This window comes from Parus major, chromosome 3 (genome assembly GCF_001522545.3).
Source record: "Parus major isolate Abel chromosome 3, Parus_major1.1, whole genome shotgun sequence".
Lineage (NCBI taxonomy): Eukaryota > Metazoa > Chordata > Aves > Passeriformes > Paridae > Parus > Parus major.
In genome coordinates, this window is record NC_031770.1 from 24,906,637 (window position 1) to 24,932,764 (window position 26,128).

The window sequence follows — 26,128 nt, forward strand, 5'->3', positions numbered from 1 at the left end:
CTCTATTAAACTGTCTACAAGTACTTGGAATACAACAGAGCCCAGTCCTTCTGCTTACACACAGATGATTTTCTTGGCTTCTCAGACTAAAAACATGACGAGCCAGCACTCATCCTGAATAATTTTTCCAGAAATGCTTGTCCAGAAGGGCACTGAGGCTAGTTTCCAGAAGGCATGAACAGTTAAATATGGATAAGAAAACAGATTTGAGACTGAAACATGCCTGAACCAGGATGTCCTGAAATCTGCAACAGCTAACATGGAAAGATTGTTTTTCATGTGAGGGGTCCATTAGAGACCATTTGCTCACCCATCTTTATATTTGGAATCAGAAACTTCCCCTTCCATCTCTTTAAGGATATTGAATTTTAAAGGCAATTTGATAAAGCAGAATTTTAAAAGACTTTTAAGAAAGTGATATGCAAAACATTAATCTTGCATAAAACCAAGTATGCTGCTAAGTCCCAGGCAGTTACACCTATGTAAGGCATTTTGCTAAGCAAAAGCTCAGTTCCCAGCAAGACTCTCCTGAGTAAGAAAGGATATTTGCAGTAACTAGAGGTTAAAATGTGAGATGTGTCTCTGCTTATCAAGGAAAAATAACTGCAGCCACAGGATAATCAAAGAAATTAAAATACAATAAACCTAAATATTATTAACACAGATTTCAGAATTTGATAGTTATAATAAGGGCCTCAGAAAAATAAAACGTTTTTTGAAACTACTTTTATGAAATTTGGAGGCATTCTTGAGATTTATATAAAACAGTATGCACATGAAAATAAAGTCAGACATTAAATTCAGACTGAATTTGTCATGGGGATTTTTTCCCTTTCTTTTTCCAGCATAAATATGTCTGAACTTTCAGAGCCAGAAGGTACTGTAAACTGGAAGGAAAGATGTTTAACTTTGGAGTCACAGTTAATGAAATTTCGTCTCCAGGCAAGCAAGATCAGAGAACTGTTAGCAGAAAAGGTAGGTCACACTGAATGAATTTCAATGATGTATAAATTATTTTATTTTATTATGGGGGTCGATCACAAGTCATGGTTTGAGATTGCAGGTACTGAGATTTTTTTCAGAAGGCAAAAAATAGCCTTTTACAACAAAATATATGGAAACCATGTATATTTTAATGCTGTGAAAGAATTTTACACATTAGAATTGCCAGTAAGAAATGTTCATTTTCAAGTAAGAGCACACTGGCATCTCTCCTGTAGAAAAACGTATGTATCCAATAATCACTTTTAGAACATTGAAGTTAATATTTAACACATTTATTAAGTATTTGAGATGTGATTTAAGACACAGAAATCATCGTGGAGGAAATCCAGAAGTATTACTTTCCCCAGTACTCTTTAATAAATCATATAATTTACCAGATTTCATTTTCTTATAAAAAGACATCTCCAACTATGGCTCATCATCTGAGTCTCTGGATCCAGAAAGTTGAAAAATATTGTATCATTTAATTTGAAAAATATTGTTTAAAGATTTACTCTATTTTTCAATAGAGAAACATTTCACTTGGTGTATTCAAATATGTATATCCCAACAGTCAATTGTAATTGAGCCCATATCTGAAATATAAAACCTCCACTATTTTGTTTACCTGGTAATATTTTGACAGAACAAGACAATTAAAAGAGTACAAGAGACAAAAGATCTTAGAGATTTATTGGAACTATGTCATCATTAAGACTCACTTCAGTGAACTTCTAATTAAAATGTTTTATTTTAGTAGCTCTTCTATGAACTAAATTTTCCATCAGTTGCTCCCCCTAAAGAAAAATAACATTCAGATAACTCGATAGTATGTAAGCAAAAATACCTTTATTTTTTACATGCAAGTTAATGGTTCTATTTTGTGGATTTATCTATTCTCCCTTTGAAGCCATAAATACATTTGATCTCCACATTTAGTCCTCTGTGAATTATTCCCACTTTACTGTGTTTTGGTGGGGCAATAGCTAAATAGTATTAAAGCAGGAAGAAACAGATATATTTGTATTTACAAAAAGCTCTGGATGATGTACAGAGTTTCAGATATGTTCCAGTCCTTTGCTAGTAATACTTAACATTGTCTTCTTTGACAGCTAAACTAAAGTTAACAATTGAGTATGTTTCCTATGAAGATACCTATCTTAATTCCAGTATCTTACTCAAAGCCCTTTAGATACCTATGTGTCATTTATTATTTTATTGACTGTCCACTAAATCTTTTAAGGACCTACATGTAAATCTTGCTTGTCAGAAAGCTTCTCTTATCCTGAATAACAAAATACCACCAAGAACTTTGTCACTTTACTGCTCAGTGTCCATTACCAAATGTCTTCCTTGAACAGCAATGAGCCCTCAAGAGATCTCTGCAGATCTCTCCTGACAGCTGCTGGTCACTGTAGGAGGTTACCAATAATGTACTATTTTTATTGAGCTCTTTTTGTAATTCATGGAGGGACATTCCCTCTTACCCCATGGCTTTTTATTTCCTTGAAACTCTTTGCACAATTCAAATAATTATAATAACCAGACCCTCCCTATCTTCAGCCTTGATGATCCCTCAAAACTTCATTAGCTTTGTAAGCAAACACCTCTCTTTTTAAGGAACACTGTAACTCTTCATGACCTATTATACTTATCCACATGCACCCTAATTTTGCTGTTGCATTTTCTACTAATTTGATTACTACAGACATCAATAGTTGATTTAACTATGTCATGCAGTTCTTGACTGAATAAAATTTGGCAATTTATTACTATTCATTTTATCTGTTTTATTTGTCCTATGGAGGCACCAAACCTCAGTTTGAGGTGGAAAAAATGGAATAGAAAAATTTAGTATTTTCTATATTAGACTTCTGTTCATTAAATAGGCATGTAAACTTACAGCAGTAAAGAATAACTTCTGATAAAAAAACTTTTTCAGTAAAACCAAATTCCGCTGAAATAGTATTTTTAGTTAGTGCTCCAAATAATTCTACTTTGTCATAACTAAAAATATTGGTGTTAGAAAGCAGTGTAGTTGAAAACTCTTAATTTTTTTCCTAATCCTGCAATTTTAATGTGTGGCAAACTCTTATTGAAGAAATTTTGCAGAATATTAGTTTTGGGAAGCAGAGCTAACTGTGCAAAAGCCATCCTTTGAAATTTCATTTAAGAATAAAAAAAAAAAAAGTTGAAGAAGGAAAACTACCTGTGCTTTTCATTGTAGTTAGCAAGGCTCAGAGATGAGCAAGTTATTATCATCAGTCTTGGCAGAGAATATCCATGCAAGAGTACAGTCCTGGCTGCTGTAACACTCAGCAGATCACTGGATGCTTAAACAGTCTGAGCTGTTAGATCAGGGATATCTGTTCTGTCTCTTTACCCCATCTGGATCACTGCATTTCGGGATGGTCAGTGGCTAAACACTGAACATGACTTCCCTGGCAACCTTCTAGCAGCCATTGCTACCAAGTTTTATACGACTGCTGCTGAGTGAAGTTTTGGCAAAAAGTTAAGATTCATGAACAGCACTTCACAAAACTATATAAGTTTTAAAAAAAATTTTAGAAATTCAAAATGCTTGCTACTTGACTTTTCACTTTGTTCATTTACAGTTTGCATTTACAGGGTCTTAACTGATAGAAATACCCTCTTAAATTCATAGCAATTTATGTATAATAATAAAATTTCAAATAGCGACATAAAAACCCCAAACAAACAGAATAAGATGGATAAAACCACAAGTCTTCAGCACTGTGCTCAAAATAAAGTACTAAAAGGCAAATTACTCTCTCATCTGTGAGAAATCCGACTCTGAAATAGATAAAAATACTTCAGAACTTGTTATGTTACTGCCCTCTTATTTTAGTTTGCCTTACCTTTCTCAGCAATTTTAGAAAAAAACAAGTGATTACAGGATTACATGTGAGAAACATTTTCTGTTGAAGACCACAGGTCCAACAAGTATTCAGCTGGGATAATTTGACATAATACTCTCCAGAGCAGAGCATTAGCAGACTTCATGAAAAATGATCCTTCTCCTCACTGTGCCACTTTGACTTTTTAATATGGATCTTTCACTCAGAAACTGGAATTCAGCTGGGACATGTATCAAAGTTTGGTCACAGCTTAATAAAAATTTATCCTATTCATCTGCAAATCTAGCAATTTGGTACAATTTAAAAGCAACCATTTTCAAAGTGGGCAATAAAGTCGTTGGATGTATTTCTGAGTTGGTTTCATTTGCCAATAACCCAGTAGTTATTTTTGCACGTTTTAATTTTTGAAATTATACAGACAGTTCTCAGTATTGGTTAAAGGAAAGATACAGTCACACTGGTTAGAAATTGAACTGCATGGAATTCTTACTCAAAAATATATTTGGGAAAATAGTAAACTGAGTAAAGAAGACCCAATTGGCCAGTAGGTGATGGTCATCCTGATACTAATGACAAAAGCATAATTTAGCTGATTATCAGGCTTCATAAGTACTTTTGGGATTTGTTACTTGATATAGAACAAAACACATTGTCAAAGCTCAGAAATAATTCTCACTCTTACTTTGATTAGCACAGGCCTTTATTTGTGGTTTTGTTTACAATCATCTCTATGCTATGAAATGTGTACTGAAACATTGAACAATAGCAGCAGACACTGTTCCACTTCAAAACAGCAACAAAATCACAGCACTGTGGTGTGACAGACATAAAACCCTGTGGGTATTATACTATGTAATTGTTATAGAAAACAGAGTAAGAATGATACTGTGACAAAAACAGGGAGTCTGTACAGGAAGATAAGAGAAACAGATTGGTGGTAATTCTCCAACTCTTCTCTTTTGCCTGTGTTTGAGAGGTATCTCTTCAAGATGGTATCTCTTCAATACAGTATTCAAGACAGGAAAGGAGTTTACATCCTACTATCCCCGTGTGAATGACTTGCCAGAAACTGCCATTGGGTTCTTCCCTTTATACTTGTTGTATAACTTAGTCTAGAATCAGATTTAAATAAGGGATGTCTTGAATCTAGCCATTTCCAATATTTGTGTATGATCTGTGTGAGCCCATAAATGTAATCAGGCTTCAATTAATCATTGAAGTACACTAGAAATCAAATACCTTTGCAGAGTTATTTTATTTAATAATGCCCCTGCAAATGAATGAAGAGTTACCATGAAAAGTCTTCAGTATATTATTCTAACAGATGTGTTGTGATTCAGAAAAACAAACTATTTACTGTATAAACTGTAAACTATATACTGTATGTGTCCTGTAAGTTTAGGAAGTAGTCTTCCTTGAAACTCAGTTGAGGAGTTTGAGAAATTTGCATTGTAAATGTGTTGCAGCAGTGCAGCTACCAGAGCTTAAATTTTTTACTGAACTTGAGGAGAAGGGAGAGAAGCAAGGGAATATACAGCTTAATATATAACTTAATCTGTTAATAATAACTTAATAATAACCTAATCTATTCCCTGATGTTTATTTGGTTTTAATATTTTTTCATTTTGTGAAGAAAAGAGTCTATATTTATAAATCTAATGTGCAAAGAAAGACCTTTTGGAGTTTTAAGCAGAAGCTGCTGCTGTAAGTGGGAGAGGTCTTTACAGGAATTTAAGGAATGATATTAGAAAGTATCCTAGTATGCCAAATTTAGGATGGCTGTGAAACTGAGCTTTAAGCAGAACCCTGTATTTTAATGCAGCTTGAGTCTTATATATGTGAAGGGTTTACAAAAAAACCCTTTTGTTGAGTAAAAGATTACTATTTCTTCTGCAAGTTTAGCTTCCAGCTAGCATTTCAAGTCACAGGAGAAGTTGGTGACCTTCCTTCTTTTCATAGTAAGTGCACTTTTCACCTTGAATACGCATGCAACATAAGCTATAAAGTTGATGTTCTTCCTACCACTAAAAAATCATTTTAGTAGGGGAACTACATAGCTGTGTTGAATTCCCACTTGGGCAGCCCCCACTGAATTTCATCAGACCCCGTAAGGACTGAATGTGGCACTAACACAAATGCTGCATAATGGGCTGTCCAGTATACTCAGCCTTCCTATAAATGTCTCCAGGTTTGTTTCCTGCAGGGTTGAGGGTCATTATGTTATGCTTTAAGTGGTTTTCAACAAACATAAAAGATTATGAGAGAGAATTCTTTTCAGATCTTCACTGTTTTAACCTTCCACTTGGATATTCCCTGTATACATGCTCAGCTGGCAACAAGTGTGTACATCACAAATGTAATACTATTTATACTTTCTGAACAGATTATGAAAATTGGATGATAATAAATTTTTAGGCTAAATACTATTTTCAGTATATTCCAAAGAATAACACATTTTGGACTTTGTCTTACAAACCAACAGCTAAATCCATGTTCCACTGTATTTTTATTCCTTTCACAGTCCTATTTATGGTATGTCATTTGACATTTGAAAATGAAGCAGATGCAGTCCACTTTGTTACCACTGGCATGGCAATTTCATGTTTAATGTTTTTGGAGGGAAAGTCAGAAACACATGGACTTACTCAGTGATTGCCAATACAAAAATTGTAAAAAAGCACAATGAGTACTTCCATTTGCAATCAAAGGATTATGAAGGGTAAAGGGGAGCAGAATATAATTGTACAAAATTATTCAGATGAAGGTTATTTTTCAGTATTTAGGTGTCCTTAAAAATCTTGTCATCATGGAAAATAATTCAGTTGCAATTAGAAAGGTACAAATAGGAGAAAGTAAGGAGAATTAAGGAGAATGAAAGTTTATATGAATAGAATAATAAGTTTGTTTACTCCTTTTTAATGCCTACACGTGTTTCTTATAGTTTCATTTTTATCCTTTGTCAATTATTAAGTTTATGCTATGCCTCTTTAAAATGTTGGAGCTTTTTTTGGTTTTGTTGTTCTTGTACATCTCAAAACTATATTCTTTCTAAGGAGGCTGAAAATGAAAAAAAAAACACAAAAGGAGAACTCAGGAAGCAATAAATTAGTTGTTCCTGTAGAGGCATGGCTGGGTAATGGCATGAAGAGCACAGCCTTTGCTGTGAGGCCAGAGAATTAATATCCACTCTGTGGTGGTATTCCTTTCTGTTCTAGTCCACCTGAGATGGGGAAGTTGGTGGAAGTTGTGGAAACTGATAATGGATCCTTAGCCAATCTAATACTTGTTTAGCATTTCACTTATAAGAGCGACAAATTTTTTTTCTCCATTTTTGATGATGAAAACTCTTTGCTCATTTAATTTTCATTCCCTGGGAGTGTACTTTCTTGTTTTAAATACCTGTTGTCTGGTCTTTAAAGTGCAACATGCTGCCTTACATATATTTCTGGAATCTCTTGCTCCTTGACCACGGGTTTCCAAAGTGTCTTACACACTTCAATGTCATGAATAAATTAAGTTTCAGTCAAGTTTTCTTTTTTTAAAATGTGGGCCATGATTGGCACCTTTTTTTCTCAAGCCATCACTTCTCAGGCTGTGGCGTGTCCTGTTTCAGGTTGTGACCCTAATCATGTTGTGGCCCTAATCAGAAGCCACAATTCAGTGAGACACAGATAGCAGAATTTCCACAATTGTAGTACAGGGATCAGCACAAAACAAAGCAGATGAACAACCAGTTCTTGATATATGTTTGTCTTTTTCATGTTAAGCACTGTATGAGATTTCTTTTTCCTTGCCTGCCAGAGTGCTTTGGTACCTTCTTCCCTCTCACTGAACAGTATCTTCAGTCCTTTCAAGATTTTGAATGCTATGATACTGTCTGTGCTAAGAGTAGCAATCTGCCTAATTTATGTTTGATTGTGTCTTTGCAATTTAACTGTCAAGACAAGATCTGAGTTGGGAAAGATGACTGCCAGAAAGAGGGAATTTCCAAGATGGAAAGAGCGTTTCATGAGGCTTAGGAAAGTTCTGTGGCTGAAATTGGGAAAAGTAGTTAGTGAGCCAGCATTACATGTTACTCAGTTGTCCACTACACTGCCTCCTCAAATCCCACCACTGAATTTACATTCTTTATATCTGTATGTTTGCTGGCAGCTGTTCTAGACTACCAGTTCTGGAGGAGTTCCCTCTCTGGGCTTTTCTGTTCTATATTTTTAAGTTATATAGTTTCCTAAAGAAATCATTGGTTTTTTACTACAATGACCTCAACTGAGATGTGAAAAATTGTTTTTTCATATGTACTTTCCGCTCATTTGATGACCACTAGACAACCTTTTGAGCTAAATAATTCTTAAAATGATGTTTAAGTATTGAAAGGAACTTGAAAGAAGTAAAATAACTTTGTAGAAAACTGGTCTCATCAAGAAAAGCAATAGAAATTTTGAGCCTTTTTTTTTTTTAACTTTGGAAACTAATAATAGAGACTGATAATTTTTGGAGGTTTTGTTTTGTTCTAAGGAAAGGCTTTGTTCTAAGCACAGTTCATAACAAGGAATGAGCTGAATTGCTAAAAAGGAAAAGTAAGAGAGGATTGCATTTAAGAAATGACTTTTGCCTACCTAGGAGAGCAGTGCCAGCAGTTGCTGTAGTTAGAAGTGAACAGGTTTGTGATTCTGCACATGCAAATTGTAGAACTGCTGTCATCTGGAAAAGTTGGTGTACATCTGTTTGTGGTGTGTGCACGTGTGTGTGCACACATAGATGTAACTTTGACGTCAAAGAATCAAATTGTTTTTACACTTCATACATTTGTGTGACAGACAGAAAGGAATTAGTTAGATGGCAGATTGGCAGAAGAATGGTTGACAGTGCTTTGTTCATGAGAAGAATTGTAGCCTTTTACCTGTTAATTGGTATTAAAAATGAAGAAGATGGGAGAAGACAAACCATGGGCGAGTGCTGGGAAGTGGCAGCTTACAAACTGCCAGGTTGTGAGCCTAAGTTGTGTTGCAGTAATTATAACCTAGGCAAGCATTCAGCCGAGATCTGAGGGAAATACAAGGCTTTCTGAATTTAAGCCAGGTGACTAATTTTTTATCTGATTTCTTTTTTTTCATGTAGGAAATAATAACAGACCTTAAAATTTCATCTGCAATACAAGCTTGGTCTGTAAGTAGCCTAAGGATCATTTGAGCCCCATAAGACATAGCCTTTAGCATTAGCCCTTTTGGGGAGATCTGTGACAAAAATAAATTAATTTCAGAAAGCAATTCTTCATTTTGAGGACTAAAAAATGGAGTAATATTTTTATAGGTTTCATTCTAGGGAAGAGCTATTGTGCCAAAATACGAATTTTTCACTGAAGGCATATTTAATTTTATAAATACAGGTGGGTCTGAAGTATCACTTCCAAGATTATATAATGAAACACATTTCTACTAATAAGTTAAATGGAAAGGCGTTCTATTACAGATAAGTCTCTCTAAGAATTGTATTCCCTTTGGGATAAAAAAATCAGCCAATAAAGAACAAAATATTTCTTTCCCAAGGCATGTGCACACATGAATGTGCTCATTCTTTCTTTACAAATTATCTTCTTGTTTATCTTTCCTATAAAATGTTAGTATATTTATTTTACATCTGTTCTCTTTAGGTGTTTTGTCTATATGGCTTAATTAGTCAGGTCATATTTGAAAGTTTGTTGTAGCTTATAAAGATCTACCACTTCCCTTACAGAGGAATAGGAGAGAAATATATAGGAGAGAAATGTCAAGGCAGAAGGAATAATGTTAGAAAACATGGGTGGAACATATCTAGTCAGCTTTTCAATAAATGAGTTACAGAATTAGGAGGAATATTACTGTATTTTCCTAAGCTAAGCCATTAGAGGAGAGAACTTTTTGTAAAAAGAGTAAGTCATGCTTCTAGAACAGTTTTACTGCAAAGCATATGATTTGGCACAGCATACTGTAAAACATGAAAACTGGTTGTCATAAAAGCCATTGAGAAGCAGCTTCCTTGCTTTTAAGAAGTACTAACTTTTCTTCTGTAAATTCAGAGATTTGTTGAAATATTTGGGGCTAAACATAGGAATATAGAATCAAAGGGAAAATCTTGGTCAGATGTAGAGCTGTGGAATAGCTGGCAGGCATATTCTCCAAACAATTTATAAACTTAGCAAGTATCACACACACACACATTAGAAACCACCAGATCTTTTGTCTTTGTAGCTTCTATTAGAAGGCAGTTCTAAAATCTTTTTTTGTCAATGTGAAAAAATTAGTATCTTCTAGTTGCCAGCTTGTGTGTATTCATCACCTGTTTGTATCTACTACCTTTGAAAGACAGTTGTAGGTGTGTTTGTCCCTCAATTGCTTCTCCTATTTCTTTATTTATAGAAGCAACCATATACTCATGTCTCTGGTTTTGGTAAGTCCTATGTGGTATGAGGACCAGTAGTTCACTATATCTAAAACTAGACAGATTCACTGCTTTTTTTTTGCTTTTTTTTTTTTTTTTTTATGTGGAACACTCTTTTTCAGCCACAGATGGTTTAGGCTTTTTTCAGATGATGAAGATTTGAAAAACGGGAAAAATGGAAGTGCAAGGAAAACAACAGACTCTAAACATATTCTCAAATCACTGGAAGTTCTGCATTTCTAAACATATAATTCTCAAATCACTGGAAATTCTGCATTTCATCAACAAACTATTAGATACATTAGGTTTTAACTCATTTTTCCTTTTTAAAAACTTTGACCTATTATCAACATGTTTTGAAAGGCATACAGAGAAGTGATGCTTTTCTTTTTGTTCATAATTGGTTGTATTTTTTCCTATATGTATTTCAAAAAGATTTCCAAAAAGTCTATGTGATACAACCATGTTGTTTATAATACTAAAAACTAGGAGACACTGTATGATGCACTGATTATAATGTAAATTTCAAACATGAATGGGATAAATTATGTTGAATTTTGATTTGGATAAAAAGTAGGAGTTTGTTCCTATACATAACAAACATTTTTTGTTTGATTTCAAAAAGAAACTAATTACAGTAATTTTAATTTTTAAAATAAAATGTTCCCTTTAAAATTATTAAATATCTATTTCAAGTAACAGGAAAGATATCATTTTAATGCTGTAATTTCTCTGTAATACACACTACTAATAATGACCTCTATATATATGTATAGAAATTAAAGTATATATATGTATGCATACAAAAGGCATATTTTTTAAATTTGTGAGTGATGACTTTTGAGTTTGTACCCTTTGCTGATTTCATGTAATATGTGTTTACTCAAATGAAAATTTCTTTACTTGCACAAAAATATATATGTTCAACATTTCTGAATACAGCCAAGAAACTTCCATGTGACCCTTGAAATGGAATCATTTTATTATTTGCCTTTCTACTGTAAAAAACTCCCAGTGACTGTGTGTTGTACTTCAATGTCCAGACCTCCAAGACAGTACACCTCTGTTTTTATTACTGCCATGTTTCTTCAAAGCATTCACTATTTAGTCACATGTGGCATTTCTTTGTTCATTGTTTGAACAAAAATAGCTCAATTTGATGAGTGTCAGACGTGGAGTAGTTATTTCCTTACTAAGTTTAATACCAAATCTGTTTCTAACAATAGAAACTGTTTTCTATAATTCAGTAATTGATGCAGCATGCACTAATCTGTTTTCTGGAAACCGTAAGAGGATTTTTCACTTAAAGACAGAAGGAGAAAGTGCAGGTTAAAGTAGCATCTGTTCTTCTGTACCTGTGTTCTTTAGTCAATATGCATCTATTTTTTGTATATTTAAGACTGTAAAATAAAAATCAGTATAGATTATGACAGGATGTCTCTGAATTCTTACTGAGTTTGTACAAATCCAATGTGCGTGACAAAAACATTGTCAATTCCTTACAAGAGGTTTGTTGAACTGGGGCATTATTTCAAGTTACCTTATTTAGGACATGATAGAAAATAAAGCTTAAATATATACCACATGCCAAATGCTCTCAATAACATGATGGCCCTCCATGTTTCTCCTGGAAAGGCAATTATATGTCAGTTGATCCTTTACAGACTGTAAATGATTCGAGCAATGCCTCACCTAACAGCTGATACAAAACATTTTGATCCAATGATGCTGGCAGTTTGCTGAGGTGTATACAGAAAGAAGTTGGTGGGACAGAGGTCTGGTTCAACAGAACTTTCTTTTATTCAAATGATGTTCTTTATAAAGTCAGAGTTGGTCGTCAGTATTCAGGATGCTGCCACAGGTGAGAGTTCTTCTGCATTTAACATTTGCCTCTGAGCATAGGTATGGCTGTCATTGCCTGACACATCCATCCACAAGTTAAGGATTCTTTAAAAAATTTTTATTTGAAGATCTTAAGCTGTTGATGCATGGTCTGAAATGGCCTTCACAGTCTTTGGGTAAAGAGGATTTAGGGCTGCATTTTATTCTTAAGCATGGCTTGATGGAAACCATTAGTTATTCAACCAGTCTCATGTTTCCTTCTCTCAGTGCTGTGGTCACTGTTGAGAAACTTGTCACTGACTTAAGAAGAAGGTTTAAGGTTAGGTTTTGTTTGGGAAGAAAAATTCTTCCCGTAGAAATTGGTCCAATCTTTTGCCCAACAAGTTTGGTAGCCTTAAGAGTATTCTAAGGTAGTCATTTCTTCTTTTTAACTTCACAGGCTTATAAACAAGCAAAGTAGTCAGAGTACAGATGTAAATCTAGTTTTTCAGGCAAAACCATTTGGTGATTATTTATGCAAATGGAAAAACTGTATTTTTTAAGTTTCATTATTGTTACAGTAGACCCTGTAAAGCAAACCTATATAAACTCTAAATAATGGGAAAACCAGGACTCACTTAGTAATGATTATGTAGCACCAAAATTACTGAAATGCTGGCAAATTTAATTTTAACAGAGGTGCTCATGTTTGGTAGCCATGATACTTGATTGTTGCTGAATAATATGGATTGCTTTTTTTAAACGGGAGTCTCCTAAAAGAAACTGAAGACCCTTTAGAAATTTTGGAAATGAAATCTCACATTTATTTGTTGCCAGGATGCTGACTGACAAATCCATACTGTGAGACCACACAATGTTTCTTAGTATGCCTTCTTGAAACAGCTAACTGTTGAAGAGGCAAAAAAAAACTTTGTTCTTCCCTTCCCTCTGAATGATCTTTCACTTGGTAGTAGTCTCTCAGCTTCTTTGGCTCTGGGTTTTATGTTCATCTTAATAAAGCATTGTTACTTTGAATAAAGCAACAGTTTTATTCAAATCATATTCTTGGTCCCAGTAGTCTACATGAAGATATTATTCTGTTCCTGCTCCTGTGCAGCAGTGTGTATTCCTAGCAAGAGATGCACTGTGCAGTGTCAGTGCACAGCCATGGATGGAACGCGGGCCTTTAGTGCGCTGGATTCTCCAGGACTCAAATGCTTGTGTAGAAGAGCAGCAGTGCACTCAGTGATCATGAGATGCTGCTGGAGGGACCAGCTGTTTCCAGGTTTAAGCCAAGTTGGAGCTGGCTGCCCTGCAGTGGCAGCTGGGTGAACTTGGCAAGCAAATTAAAACCTTTTCAGGTTTTAATTCCATTTACTAAATCTGTCACATTTCTGATACTGCCTTACAGATGAAATGACCTTAACTCATGGGACATAAATAAATTGCCAGTTGCTGCCATGCATTTACAAATTGCCTGTGAAAGCTGATGAACAACTTCCTACTCATCAGTGAATTTTGCAATATAAATATCTGAAGCTTTCTGTCATAATATTAATAGTTTTCTGTCATAGTATTAATAGTCAGAACACTATAGAGTATTAGTTCATTATTAGTACTTGCACTTCCACTATGTTTAGCACAGTGCCTTTGCTTTGCTGGAATGTCAGCGACTGTATATATTCAGAAATAACCTCAGTTTCTGAATCTCAACTCACTAAAAAATAAGTGTCTGAAAAATGATACTAAAGTGAGTCTTGCAAACCAAACTTCTGTTTGAATGTAAAACCAAAAAGACAGTTGGAAAGTAACCGTAGAAGTCAAAATTATAAAAATTAAACTTAAAATCTTAATGTGGTGTCATTTAAATATGAAATTAAATTCACATGACCAGAGAAGAACAAAGAAGGTTTATCTCCCTGTCCATCTGGTGAATTAATGACTGGGAAGATCACAGCCTTACAAGTGTTCTTGCAAAACATCTCACTGGGGACCTGACTATAACCATGTGCATTGTGAAATGTTTGTTGGTCTTGTATCAGTGGTTGTTGTGATATTATTATGATGTAGACTTTGGGGTTTTGTATTGTATGAGAAAGTACTAGAAGGTGAGTTACAGTTTTTTTCTGTTAATGAAAACTCATTTCCTCCATTTTCAGTTTTTGGTTGATAGAAGATGATGACTCTGTCCTTGTATGGATATGGTGCTAAGTTTCATGTGATTAGCACCATAATTGGGAAGTGAAAAAAAGAGATGGAGAGTGAAAAAGAAACTGAGAGATGCTAGAAATTGATTACAAACAGGACAGGATGAAACTGATTGTTTTAAAACCATGCAGTAAACTGAAGAAGGAATAAATGGGTTTCATTTGCATTATTTGCATCATATGCTTTTCTTAGAACAATTTTCTAGCTGAATACTGACTATGGCAATATTAATTATTTGATGTTTCATTCTCTTCAGATGAACTGAGGTCTTACCTAGATATTTCCTGAGAACCACTAAGTCCTTAAGTCATGGATTACTTTATGAACTTTCAAGTGTTACTTCAAACCAGGGCTTTATGAAAAAAATCAGCAAAATCAGACTAGAGGGCTCTTAACAAAATATAACAAAATGTAAACAAAGTATCTTGCTGGCCTCTTCTGTTCTGTATTGTTGGGAAAGCCTTCAAAATAAATCCTGTAAAATGCAGGGGTTTTCCAAGGCCCTGGACAAAGATTGGTTCATGATTCATTAGGCATCACTATAAAGAAAGAGATCAGGGTCCACCCTCTCAGAGGTGACCTGCACTTCTCCATGGATAATGGTCTCTGTCTTCGTCCACTGCTGCTGTGGAGCACCTGAGGCCACCATGTCCTGTCTGCCACATCCTGCCTTCTTTTGTGCAACAGTGGAGAAGTCTGGGACAGTCCTTGTAGCATATTTGCCCAAAACACTAAATTTGTCAACATCAGAAGGATTAGCAGCCAAGTTCCCTCTACTCTTGCCTCTTTTGGAAGGACATGAGGAAAGTTTTAGGACTGTTGTCAAAGGAATTTCTGCCCTTGGTAGCAGGAGAGAAAAAGCAGTATGTCATATGGCAGCCAGAGATTTATGAAGAAAAGGTGTATATTTTTTTTTCTGTTGAAGAGTATTTACAATGTTTTAATACAGTCATGATGGTGAATTCTTTTCCCAGTCTGACACACAGTTTATCGTTTTATTTTTATGCTCCTGCCCACCATGTGTCCTTTCCTTTTTCAAAACAGACCATGAAAATATATTTTTCTGATGAGAGGCAGAAGGCATGGCTATTTAACTGTATGTTTTTATGCATCTACAGATGCAGCAGCTTGAGAAGCAAGTTATAGATGCTGATCGTCAAGCAGAGAGAGCGTTTCAGCAGGTATAAGTGGAAAAAATATCTCCGCTAGCTGTGTGTATGAGATACTTTAATAAGGTGAAATTTTAAAAATTGCTTTTTTTTTAAGTACTTCTAAAAATGGAGAAGACAGATTCTTTTAGTCTTTTGATTTGTCCTAACGGAGAGTTCTAATGCCTTTCTTTGCTCACTATTCAGTTCAGTTCAATAAAGTCAAATCTAACATCACAAATCAAAAGTAGATACATGGAATGAGCTTCTTCATTGATGTGTCACGAGTCTCTTTCCATATCCGATGCATATGGAAACAAAAGGGAGAGGAAACAGTGACCGGTTTTAGAAGATCTGTAAGAAAATAAAATGAGGCTACCCAATACAGCCTCTAAATAGAACTGTTCTGTGTTGTTTGTTTCTCTTGTTCAAGTTACATCGTTTAAAAAAAGAGATCATTGCTAAATACTTAACCAAAGTTGCCTTTTGATTCCAAATGGCAGACTTAGCCAAAATGGTAGACATTTTGTGGACATACCTCATGTATCACTGGAACATCCCTCATATCTTACTGTGACACAGATAGAAACTGAAAATTATAAGACTAAAAATCTTCATGTACTAATTTGGGGTTAGAAAACATTCCTGACTATAAGCCAAGTATTTTTAAGCAATTTTTTAGAATGCTACTGATAATTTGCTGGGGTTTTTTACAGTGTGGAATTGTTTATTTATTAAAACATTGTTTACAGCTCCCTGTAGATAAATTGCATTCTTCCCATACTGGTGTTTCTAAAAGCTTGTGTTTTACAAAACTAGAAGCCTCTCACAGATATTAAAAAAATTTGTGTAAGATCTTCCAGTGTTTTGCCAGCCCTGTTGGTATTAAATGCATAGGGAGACATAATGAACTGTGGGGTTTCTTCTCAAATAGGCTTCAAAATTTTGCAGGGTTGTCTTGAATCTTAAGTGTGGAGGCAATTTTAAGTTTATTTTGTGAATAAATTATTATCTTTGACTTGGAGTGTTATGTTCCTTAAATTTTTATATTTGACTTTCCAAATAGGTGCAGATCATGGAAGAGAAATTAAAAGCAGCAAATGTTCAAACAAGTGAATCAGAAACCAGGCTGTATAAGAGATGTCAAGATCTGGAGATCCTGATACAAGATAAAAATGATTTAATACAAAAATTGGAGCAACAACTTGAAGAACAGGTTAGGAGTAATGGTGTTACAAAACAGAAACATCAATTCCCTTTTTAATTATACAAAGGGAAAATAAAAATTCAGATCAATAGAGGACAGAAAAGTTTAGCAGTATTTCTGTTGTTTGATTAAAGAGGTTCCCTTTGGAAGTATATAATTTGAATAATGTTTATTCCTTTTCAAATTATGCTCTGGCTTCCATTGAAAGAACGACTGACAATGAAGAGGGGAAAGATGATACTCCTCTTCACTGTCCCCCCTGAAGAGCTTTCATTTTTACTAGAGGAAAGAGAAATAGCAGCCTCTGTGAAGACCCTATTCCTCATTTTTTTAAAAACCACCATGAGCCTGAATTACTTCAAACAATCTTAGGATTTGTGTCTGAAGATACTACACAGGCAGATAATATTACTCAGTGAAAAATATGCTTATGTCAATTTTTTCCAGAAGCAAATAAGACTGCAAGAAGCAAAAATCATAGAAGAAAAAGCAGCTAAAATAAAAGAATGGGTGACAGTCAAGCTTCATGAGGTATAACTCTTGCTACAATACTTATACAGAAAATATAATGGTGTGACTGGATATCCCTTAGACCTTTTTGGCTGTTAAAGGCCTGTGTGCAATAGTAAAAAAAAATGCTTCCCAGTTTCACTGATTTTATAGTTATTTGCTGGAAAGAGGAGAATTGAAAACAACGGCACAGAGGGCAGAGTGTCCAAGTCACCTGAATTCTGGTGTCTGATTTGGTCAGCCCAGTAAGATCTGGGTCCTTTTTCTGGAGGAAGGACCTAGGACTACTCCCTGGAAGGTCAGCTTCTCCACTAGTTGAGAGAGTTTAGCTGGCAAACTGAGCTTATTCAAGCAGATGCCTGAAGTGTGAATAATCCCCAGAAAGCCGACCAGGCCTGCTGGGGTCTGGCAGAAAAAAGGCCTTGATCATTTTTTATTTCACCATGCCCACACTGCTCTTAGTCACAAATAGTTTCAGGGACACCAGCTCTAGTTTCAAGAGACCAGTTGTCTCCCTTTTTTCTCTGCTGTGGTAAGATAACCATGTCTTTGCCCTGTCTAAGGCTGCCAGCTTTGGGATGCAGCTGTGTTTTCTCCTCCCTGGGTGTAGAATTTAAAGTTGCCTGTAAAAGTTAAAATCTTACTCTCTTGGAATTAACTGGAAGTTATACTTGAGTTGAAAAAGAATTAAGTTACTGTTTTTGAAGTAAGAAACTAGAAGGTTCTTACATAAAATATTTACTTTCCATCTGTGAAGGCTAAAATAAATTGTTTTAAAATAATTTCATAAAAATGCCATTAAATTTAGCTAAAATTATTGTGAAAAAGTTTAGACAAAATCAAGTATGACTCAAAGTATTTACTTACTCTTAATGGAAAATCTCAAGCTAGTTTCACAGATGTGACTGTGTCACTCAGTGGGAAGTGAAATTTCTGGCTTCCTTCTGTGTGACAAGGGATACACAGATTCAAATCTGTTTGCCTAATCTGGAGCAGGAATTTGAACCAGCATCTTTTACCTCCCAGTGGTGGGCTACAGCAATGGATTGTTGGTTTTTTATTTCCTGTATAAAGACTTTTGCTTTGTATAAAGTTTGTTGGCACCTACTTTTTTTTTAATTTTTGCTGTGGGATGGTAAGGAGGCATTAGGATCCCTCTGATTCCTCTACTCACTCTTGGTTTTGTGAAGTTGTAATTCTAGCCTTCTGTTTTTATGAGAAATGCCAATGGAGTTTTCTTTTTCTCTTATTTATTGTGGATTTTTAAAACAGACAGGGGTTTGCTTTGTTGGGGAAATGATTTTGGCAGAATTGAGCAAATAATCATTGCAGGGAATTCAGTTGTTCAGAATAAAGAGATGCCTAGACTGGTATTTAGAGAAGTAGCAGAGAGGAGATTATTATTTGAACTATCTCCATCCTTAGATAAGCAGAAATTCAGAGAAAACATAAATGTAATGACTTTAAGATTTGTTTCACCGATGGATGAGATTACATTTATATGCTTTTAGTTAGAGGTGGAAAATCAGAACCTTCGCCTGATCAACCAAAAGCAAACCAAAGAGATGAAAACAGTACAATCTAAACTGCAAGGTAAATGTACAAATCTTCTGAAAACTTCTCTCTTTATGGCATATTTATTTCTATTCCCTATTAATGTGTGCATCTACATGACTAAAAATATTCTGTGAAATCACAAAGATTTCAGAGTATGAACTGAAATCAGAGTGACTATACATGAAGGTGTTGGGAAGGAATCATTTGGTTTTATGCTGATAAGACACGCAGACAAGGCACAACTGGTTTTTGTGGGGTGAAAGGCTACCACTGTTACTTAAGAGGTTCTCCAAGTAATAAGATTTTACTGGATTTAGGACAGATCTTCGCTTTCACTTCTTCATAGCACAGGTGGTCATAAAACTGTTAAAGAATACATGAATGTCAGTCTACATTTGCTTTTTCTAGCAAATGGTCAGCTGGGAATCAGAACTCAAATCAGATATTTTTAGTTACTGCCTTTGACTACAGTGATCCAAAATCTTAATTCAGACCCAGTATCACCAGGTTCCTCTCCAAATGGGTACATTTAAAAATCATAAAGTGTAAATAGAAAAAAAAGGAAGATGCCCTCCAAGGAGCATTATTTTACATTGATCAAAATTGAATTTTATTCACCACCACATTGCCTGTTCACCAATTTTCTGAAGTATGTCTGAAAGTTTCCATTGTCCTCTCCATACCTGGTTGATCTGACAATTTACTATCATATGAAAATTTATTAATTTGCTGCCTAGCCCTCATTTCTTGATAATGTATCTTACATACACATGTAAATACACAGATATTTAAAAATGTGTATAGGGAAGTGTGTGTGAGTGTATACACATAATATGCATAATATATGAAAATACAAAACTTTAAAAATTCATGCACAATATAAAGTTTTTAAACAAAGATGCACTTTTCTGTTAATGAAGAAACTGGATTGTTTTGCTTCTTTGCTATCTTTTGATAAGTAGCAATTCCATATGCTTCCAGTCATGCTCTTCTGAGAGATCTCTTTAAAGGTTTTTTGAGACCATATCATTTCCAACACACAGGTAGTGATATGACTAAAAGTATTAAGAAATTTATTACTATTTGCAGTGTCCATGCTGGTGATAGGCTATGATTTATGAACACGTGATACTGTTTTAAGCAGTTCTACAGGTAGCATAGGGGCCTTTTGTTCCTGGATCCACCACAGGCATTTTTATGAACACGGATGGACAGACAGATTTTATGCTCAAGGCACTTCATCAATTTCACTTTCTTTCTGCTTTCACTTTCTTTCCCTTGAAGTCCTCCTCCATATAGACCTAAATCTGGTAACTTACTCTTCTGTATTTCCTGTGAAATTGTTAGAAGTTTTTCTTTCTTCCTACTGTTATATCAATTTCTAAGAACTAGGATCATTGCTCTGTGTTTCTCCTGATACGGAGAGATGTCAGGTAGGTTTTTTTCCCTAAAATACATTTTTATTATCTTTTTTTTCTAAATTTTAGTTACCTTTGAAAGAAAACTTTGCACTGCAGAGAAAAGACAAGAGTTGCATAGCTTGTTGTATCTCACTAACACAAGATTTCTGAATTACTGTTCTTCAGAAGCTACTGGTAAGAAATCTGTTACTTCAACACAAAAACCTGGAGAGTGTCAGCGACTAAGCAGTTTGACTTTTGGATGCTTTTCAAATAGAGCAAGAAGTCCACAACCATCGCCTAAGCATGAAGAAACAAGCAAGGTTTCACTTAAAGAGTCAGACTACCCTGAAGGCAAAAACAAGCCAGGTACCTTGTAACCAACACTGCCATTTTATTCTGACACAAGTGGGAAACTAAAATCAACAACTCTGTCAGTGCGTTCAAACCAGCTCTTTTCAAAGTGCATACCCCTTCACTGCTACTCTTCTATTACTAGGAAGAAATCATCCTGTTGAGCACTACAGTCTCTGTAACAGCACTAATACATTATTTGGGAGCATGCAGAGGCTCCTGGGTGCTTGGCTGCAAAGTAAAGATGTGGTTGCGACCTTTGTTGTTGCTCTGATCCTTCACTCAAATCCCTTGTACTGTTTATGACCTCAGTATTTTCTCCACAGTTAATCATGGTATCCAAAATGGCAAGCTGAGGTCTTTTGAAAATCAGAAACTGAAAGAGATCCTAGGGATATTTTTTGTACTTAAATTACAGCAAGTTCATTACTTGGTGGCTGTGTACTATTACTTCTGTTTTTACAGAGGAGGGAATCAAAGTAAGAGTGATTTTTTTTCAAGGGAAAGGATAAGACATAGAACCTTAGGCTTGTGTAGATGGAAACCAATGATTTTGGGGACTTCATTACTTTAATGTGGCTGAACTTAAAATCTTTGCCTTATTCAGTCTACTTTAACTTCACGCAGGTATTTAACAAAGACTTTTCCAAGTTCTGTGTAGAAAAACCCTAGTTCTTGCATTTGATTTAATTTGGGAACATGCAGGCCTCACTAACATGTTGCAAGCTATAGCTCTCTCTTGCAAAACCAGGTAAAAGTGAAGAGCAGAAACAAAGCTATTTTTAACACAGAGTCTTTCCTGAAGTACTTTCCATGAGACTCTCATTCACTCCTGTAAATGCTTAGACTCTCTCTAAGCATTCATTATTGGGAATACAATAATAGCTTCCAGAATAAATTTCTGTGTATAAACACTGTAGTAATGCTCAGAGTACTTGATTTGTTAATGAAAATCCTTTCTGACAAGCTTTTATTAAACTTTAGTTTTCCTTAAATTTAATAAAGCATCTAAATTTGTATGCCCTCTTTAGTATTTGGCTTTTTTTAGTTTTATTTGTTTGTTTGTTTTCACACGTATATGGCTTACTTTAAAATATGGCTCCTATATATATATATATATCTTTATACTTATTATTTCAGGTAGAACTTTGAGTAACATTTTTTACAGTTTTTTTGGCAAACATAATTTGCATTCAGTCCCATTAAAAAGTTTATAGTTTTTTCTTAATTTTTATTATTTACAATATTAAAAAAAATGTTCTCACACATTTCAAATTATTAACTACTTGCAGGCATGATGACAAAATCATTTATCAGTCAATTTTGCTAAAATAATTTTCTCATGTTCATTTATGTCTCTCCTTTAGAGAAGGATGTCCTGGAAACTACCTTTGCTGGTCCTGTACACGAGACAAATAAAGGTCAGAAGTCATTGCAACAGAGTTCCTCTGAGCAGAACAAAAATGTGAGAGCAAGCTGCTCATCCAAAGACATAGACAGTGACATGTCAAAGAACTCATGCACTACTGGGAGTGACTGGAGCTCAGATGAGGATGGAGGAGACAATAAAAGACTGAAATCCAGGTGTGCATCAACTCTTTCAAGCCACACATCTGAAAAGAATGCAAGGTACAGTAGAGTGGAGAGTGAAATGTATTTGACAGCATCTGATGACAGTAGTTCTCTCTTTGAAGAAGAGGGTTTTGATGTTAAGAGGACTCAGCAAAAGAAGCTATACTCATGGCAGCAAGGGTCCCAAAGAAAAGGCCTGAGCAATCTGGGTGGAAAGTGCAACTCTGACTTCACAAGGAAAAAGAAAGACCAAGATAGTTCTTCAGATGAACTGAATAAGAAATTTCAATCACAGAGGCTTGATTACTCATCCTCATCCAGTGAGACAAACACCCCAAGTCCAATCTTAACCCCTGCTCTGACACCCAAACACCCAATTCTAGCAACTTCTGCAGGTTCTCAGTGCACAACTCCATCCAATTTTCCCTCAAATTTGCCACATCCAAAGTTACGGACCCCTAATGTCTTCAGTCTAAATTCAGTGTTAGCAAAGAAACACCTAAGCCAGCCCCAGCTGAGTTCTGACAGAATGTTTGGTAGAAATAGAAATGCCATAAGCATGATCCGTCCATGGAGACCTCAGGAAACAGACATAGATCTGGTGGATGGAGAAGAGACTGATATTTTAGAGAAAATGGAGATTGGCTGTGATGAAGGAGTGTTTACCTATGACTGCACTGAAGCACAAGATGCTGAAGCCCAGGAACTTTGTGATACAATGAAAAAAGGTACTAGCAACAAACCTCCAACACCTCCATTGCATCGATTTCCTTCCTGGGTAAGTGTACTTGCAGGTATTTTCCCTACTGACAAAACTAACTTATGACTCTCTCCTATGATTTTTGTTTCCTCTATTTTGATTACTTTCTGTTTAATGACAATACAGGGCATTACCTTACTCATAACTACAAACTCAGAACCTAGTTTTATTTTCAGTGCAGTATTTCTGCCATTGAAAAACATGGTCTGGTCTCTATTTTATAGATAAACCCAGTTTTTTTTTCATGTCACATCTAAGTTAAGTAGGTCTTTTTGAGTGTATCCAAGGATGTAATGATTGTGACTGCATTTATTTATTCATCTAAACTCTTAACACAGCCCAAGAATGCTGGTGTCAATGCCCTTGCTGTAATCATTGTACCACTAACAATCTAGACAATTAAGTCAAAAGCAGACAACTACAAATTACAGAAATAATTGATCATATTTCCAAGTAAAATTTTAAAGCTATCAGTCAGGATATTAAAATAGATGTTAACATGTCTTACAAAAAATCCAGAATTAACTGTGTCAAGACTTAAATAAGCAACAGCCCATTTCTAGTTGAGTCGTCAGGATCTGAGGAAGAAGACAGCTCTTGGTCCAGCTCTGCATTTTCAGTGTCAGAGATGTTTTAATTAACAATTTATTAAATTTATTATTATTTATTTATTATTATTCAGGAATGAATAATACATTATGTAACAACTTCTATGTATATATATATTTTAGTGAGCTTTTTGCATTATACTTTTCTTATTGCAGCTTTTTAACACAAAATTCTAGTGGCATTTTTCTGCTCCTAACACACAGTCTTCCATTAAAAAACATTCTTGCTATAGCTTCTTTGGCACCTGCTAATAGTATTTTTAAGAATAAGTTACTTACATTGTATGAAAAACAGCGGAAAAGGCTATGGCTATGATGTGTACAGCCTACCAAAGAAGGATGTATTTTTCAGCTGCTATTGACAATGTTATTTTATGAACCATTTCATCACATAGTTGCACTAACACAAAGAATAGGAGGCTAAACAGAACAAAAGTAATTGTTGTGTTTTAATTATCTACTATCAAATCCATTCTGCTTGTATAGGAAAGTAGAATTTATGCTGTTGCCAAATCTGGTTTAAGGATGTCTGAAGCCTTCAACATGGAATCTCTTAATAAAAGTAAGTGATTTAGTTCTTCATTGTCCTATTTTTCCATTTGTCCATTGTCTTATGGTGATATGAGCAAGGACCTTTAAAATATTTTTAGAAAAATTTAGTTACCAGCTATTTAAAACCTAGAAGACATTTATCTTTCCATTGTCTTCTGATACCTTACATCTTGACTTTGTGCTGAATTTGTGCTTTGTTCACTCCAGTTTACTTTGCATTTCACTACTTTGGAGATTCTATACCAGGTACCTATTAAAAAAGGGCTAGTGTTCATGACTGCAATTTTATTTGTTTTTAAAAGCATTGTAAATTTCAAAAAGCTAAAAATCTCATATCCAAATCAGTTCAGAAGTCAATTTGCATTTTAAAGCAGCTATACAACACAAAAAATGTGAAATTTGAATTGGTTAATTGGGGGTGAATTAGGAAGGCAATTTATAAAATATGTTTCTTTTTTAGGTGCTGTTTCACTAACTTCATGCTCTGTATCTGGATTATATACTTCTCTGATATATAAGAACATGACCACTCCTGTCTACACCACTTTGAAAGGGGTAACTGTATGACTGTTAAAAGAAAATTTTTAAATATCATTAGGGTTGGTTACATCCAGGAACTTGCTATTTTACATTTGATACTACCATGCCAAGTATGTTTTAAGTTGATGTACAGAGATCAAAGACCCCCAGAAGTAATAGAAATGTCAAATAGCTGGGGAAAAAAAAACGCTGCCTATAAAATGTTAGTGGCCTAGGTCAATTCTTCTTAGGTTCCTTGCTGATTTTTTTCCCAAAGGCTTGTTAATTATTAAACAGAACCACATGGTGTTCAATGTCATAATTAAAAGTGTGTGTATGTGTAGAAATGTCTTTGTGTCAGTGCCAGAGCTGTTTCTAGTCACACAGCCAGCAGTCAGTAATCACAGCATTGTTTGTTTTCTGGCAGCCTTTTATGATTTGGAAAGACCCATGCCTTGAGCTATCTCAGGTTTCTGTTTTAAAGTATGGGTGTGGTTGAATACACAGAGGGCAGAGGGAATTCAGTTTCATGTTAATATTTGTGTGCCAAAACTCACAACCCAGGCAAGAACATGAAGCCCTGCCACAGTATGGAGGAAATGACTGATACCCTTTATACATGTATCAAAGGGTGTTGTGTTAATTTCTGCAGAAAGCAACTCAAATAAGCAACAGCCCATTTCTAGATGAGTCGTCAGGATCTGAGGAAGAAGACAGCTCTCGGTCCAGCTCTCGGACTTCTGAGTCTGATTCTCGAAGCAGAAGTGGTCCAGGGAGTCCTCGGGCTATGAAACGAGGTAGGCAAAACCATAAGAACAAGTAACTTCTGGGAGCTTGGAAAACAGGGCAGTTTATGTGATTTTCTTGGGATTTGATTTCTTCCTTAAACAGCGTGGACATCTAAAATGTAGGCTCTCAAAGCCCAGATTCATTACTCAGTCAGGAGAAAGGACTGTTATAGATGGCCTTTTTTTAATTGCTGTTATTATAGGTATCTTTTTAAGGCATTAATCTTGTAGCTGGCTGTTTACACGGGGGGAAAATGACTTGTACATTTAAAGCAAGAAGCACTACTCTATGCTCTGTCATGCCAAGGACTTCCTGTGACTTCTAACTATAGAAAAATAAAAATTACATAGAAAAAAAAATTGCCATGAGAAACCAAACACACATATATTCAAGTTTATAAAACAATTTAATTTGATCAGAAAGCAGGTAGAAAAGTTACCTCAATAAATTATTTGGTTCTGTTTACCTCATGCAATAAAATACTTCTTTTATTTTTACGTTGATTGTCTTAAGGTCCCATGCAAAGATTTAGTTAGAACACCTAAATCTGGTAATGTCCTGTGTTTTGTGGAATACAAATCCCACACTTGTAGTTGACTGTATTTTCCATCTGCAAAATGGAAATAATATGCTTCATAATATTGAAAGATACAGTCCTCCCTCATTAGGTGACACTATCAGTGTTACATCTCTGTGAGTATTTCTTCACTGTGTAAACCAAGGGAGAACAAGATCCTAGTGAGGCCAAGTATTAAGATCCCTCATTACATATGGCTTTAGAAATGCTAAGTAAAATTATTCGGTAGTCTTAATTATACATGTAAAAATCACAGTTAACATTCC

At 35.1% G+C, this 26,128-nt stretch overlaps 1 protein-coding gene across 7 annotated transcripts in view; it reads left to right on the top strand.

Moving 5' to 3' along the window:
- Positions 1–827: 827 nt before the first annotated feature.
- The window catches only part of PLEKHH2 (pleckstrin homology, MyTH4 and FERM domain containing H2), a 49,215-nt gene continuing 23,914 nt past the window's right edge, over positions 828–26,128 (top strand). For 4 of the 7 annotated variants that reach the window (XR_004496793.1, XM_015622976.3, XM_015622977.3 and 1 more), the window contains exons 1-10: positions 838–975; positions 15,428–15,490; positions 16,524–16,673; positions 17,112–17,195; positions 18,686–18,767; positions 20,318–20,500; positions 21,853–22,835; positions 23,912–23,987; positions 24,438–24,532; positions 25,149–25,293. Coding sequence is in view for 6 of the 7 variants with exons in the window: in XM_015622976.3 (XP_015478462.1) it covers positions 853–975; positions 15,428–15,490; positions 16,524–16,673; positions 17,112–17,195; positions 18,686–18,767; positions 20,318–20,500; positions 21,853–22,835; positions 23,912–23,987; positions 24,438–24,532; positions 25,149–25,293 (1,984 nt within the window). In the remaining variant the exon portion in view is untranslated. Of the gene's footprint in view, positions 976–15,427; positions 15,491–16,523; positions 16,674–17,111; positions 17,196–18,685; positions 18,768–20,317; positions 20,501–21,852; positions 22,836–23,911; positions 23,988–24,437; positions 24,533–25,148; positions 25,294–26,128 lie in introns of those variants that run through there. The other 3 variants (XM_015622978.3, XM_015622980.3, XM_015622979.3) reach the window with 3 other exon arrangements.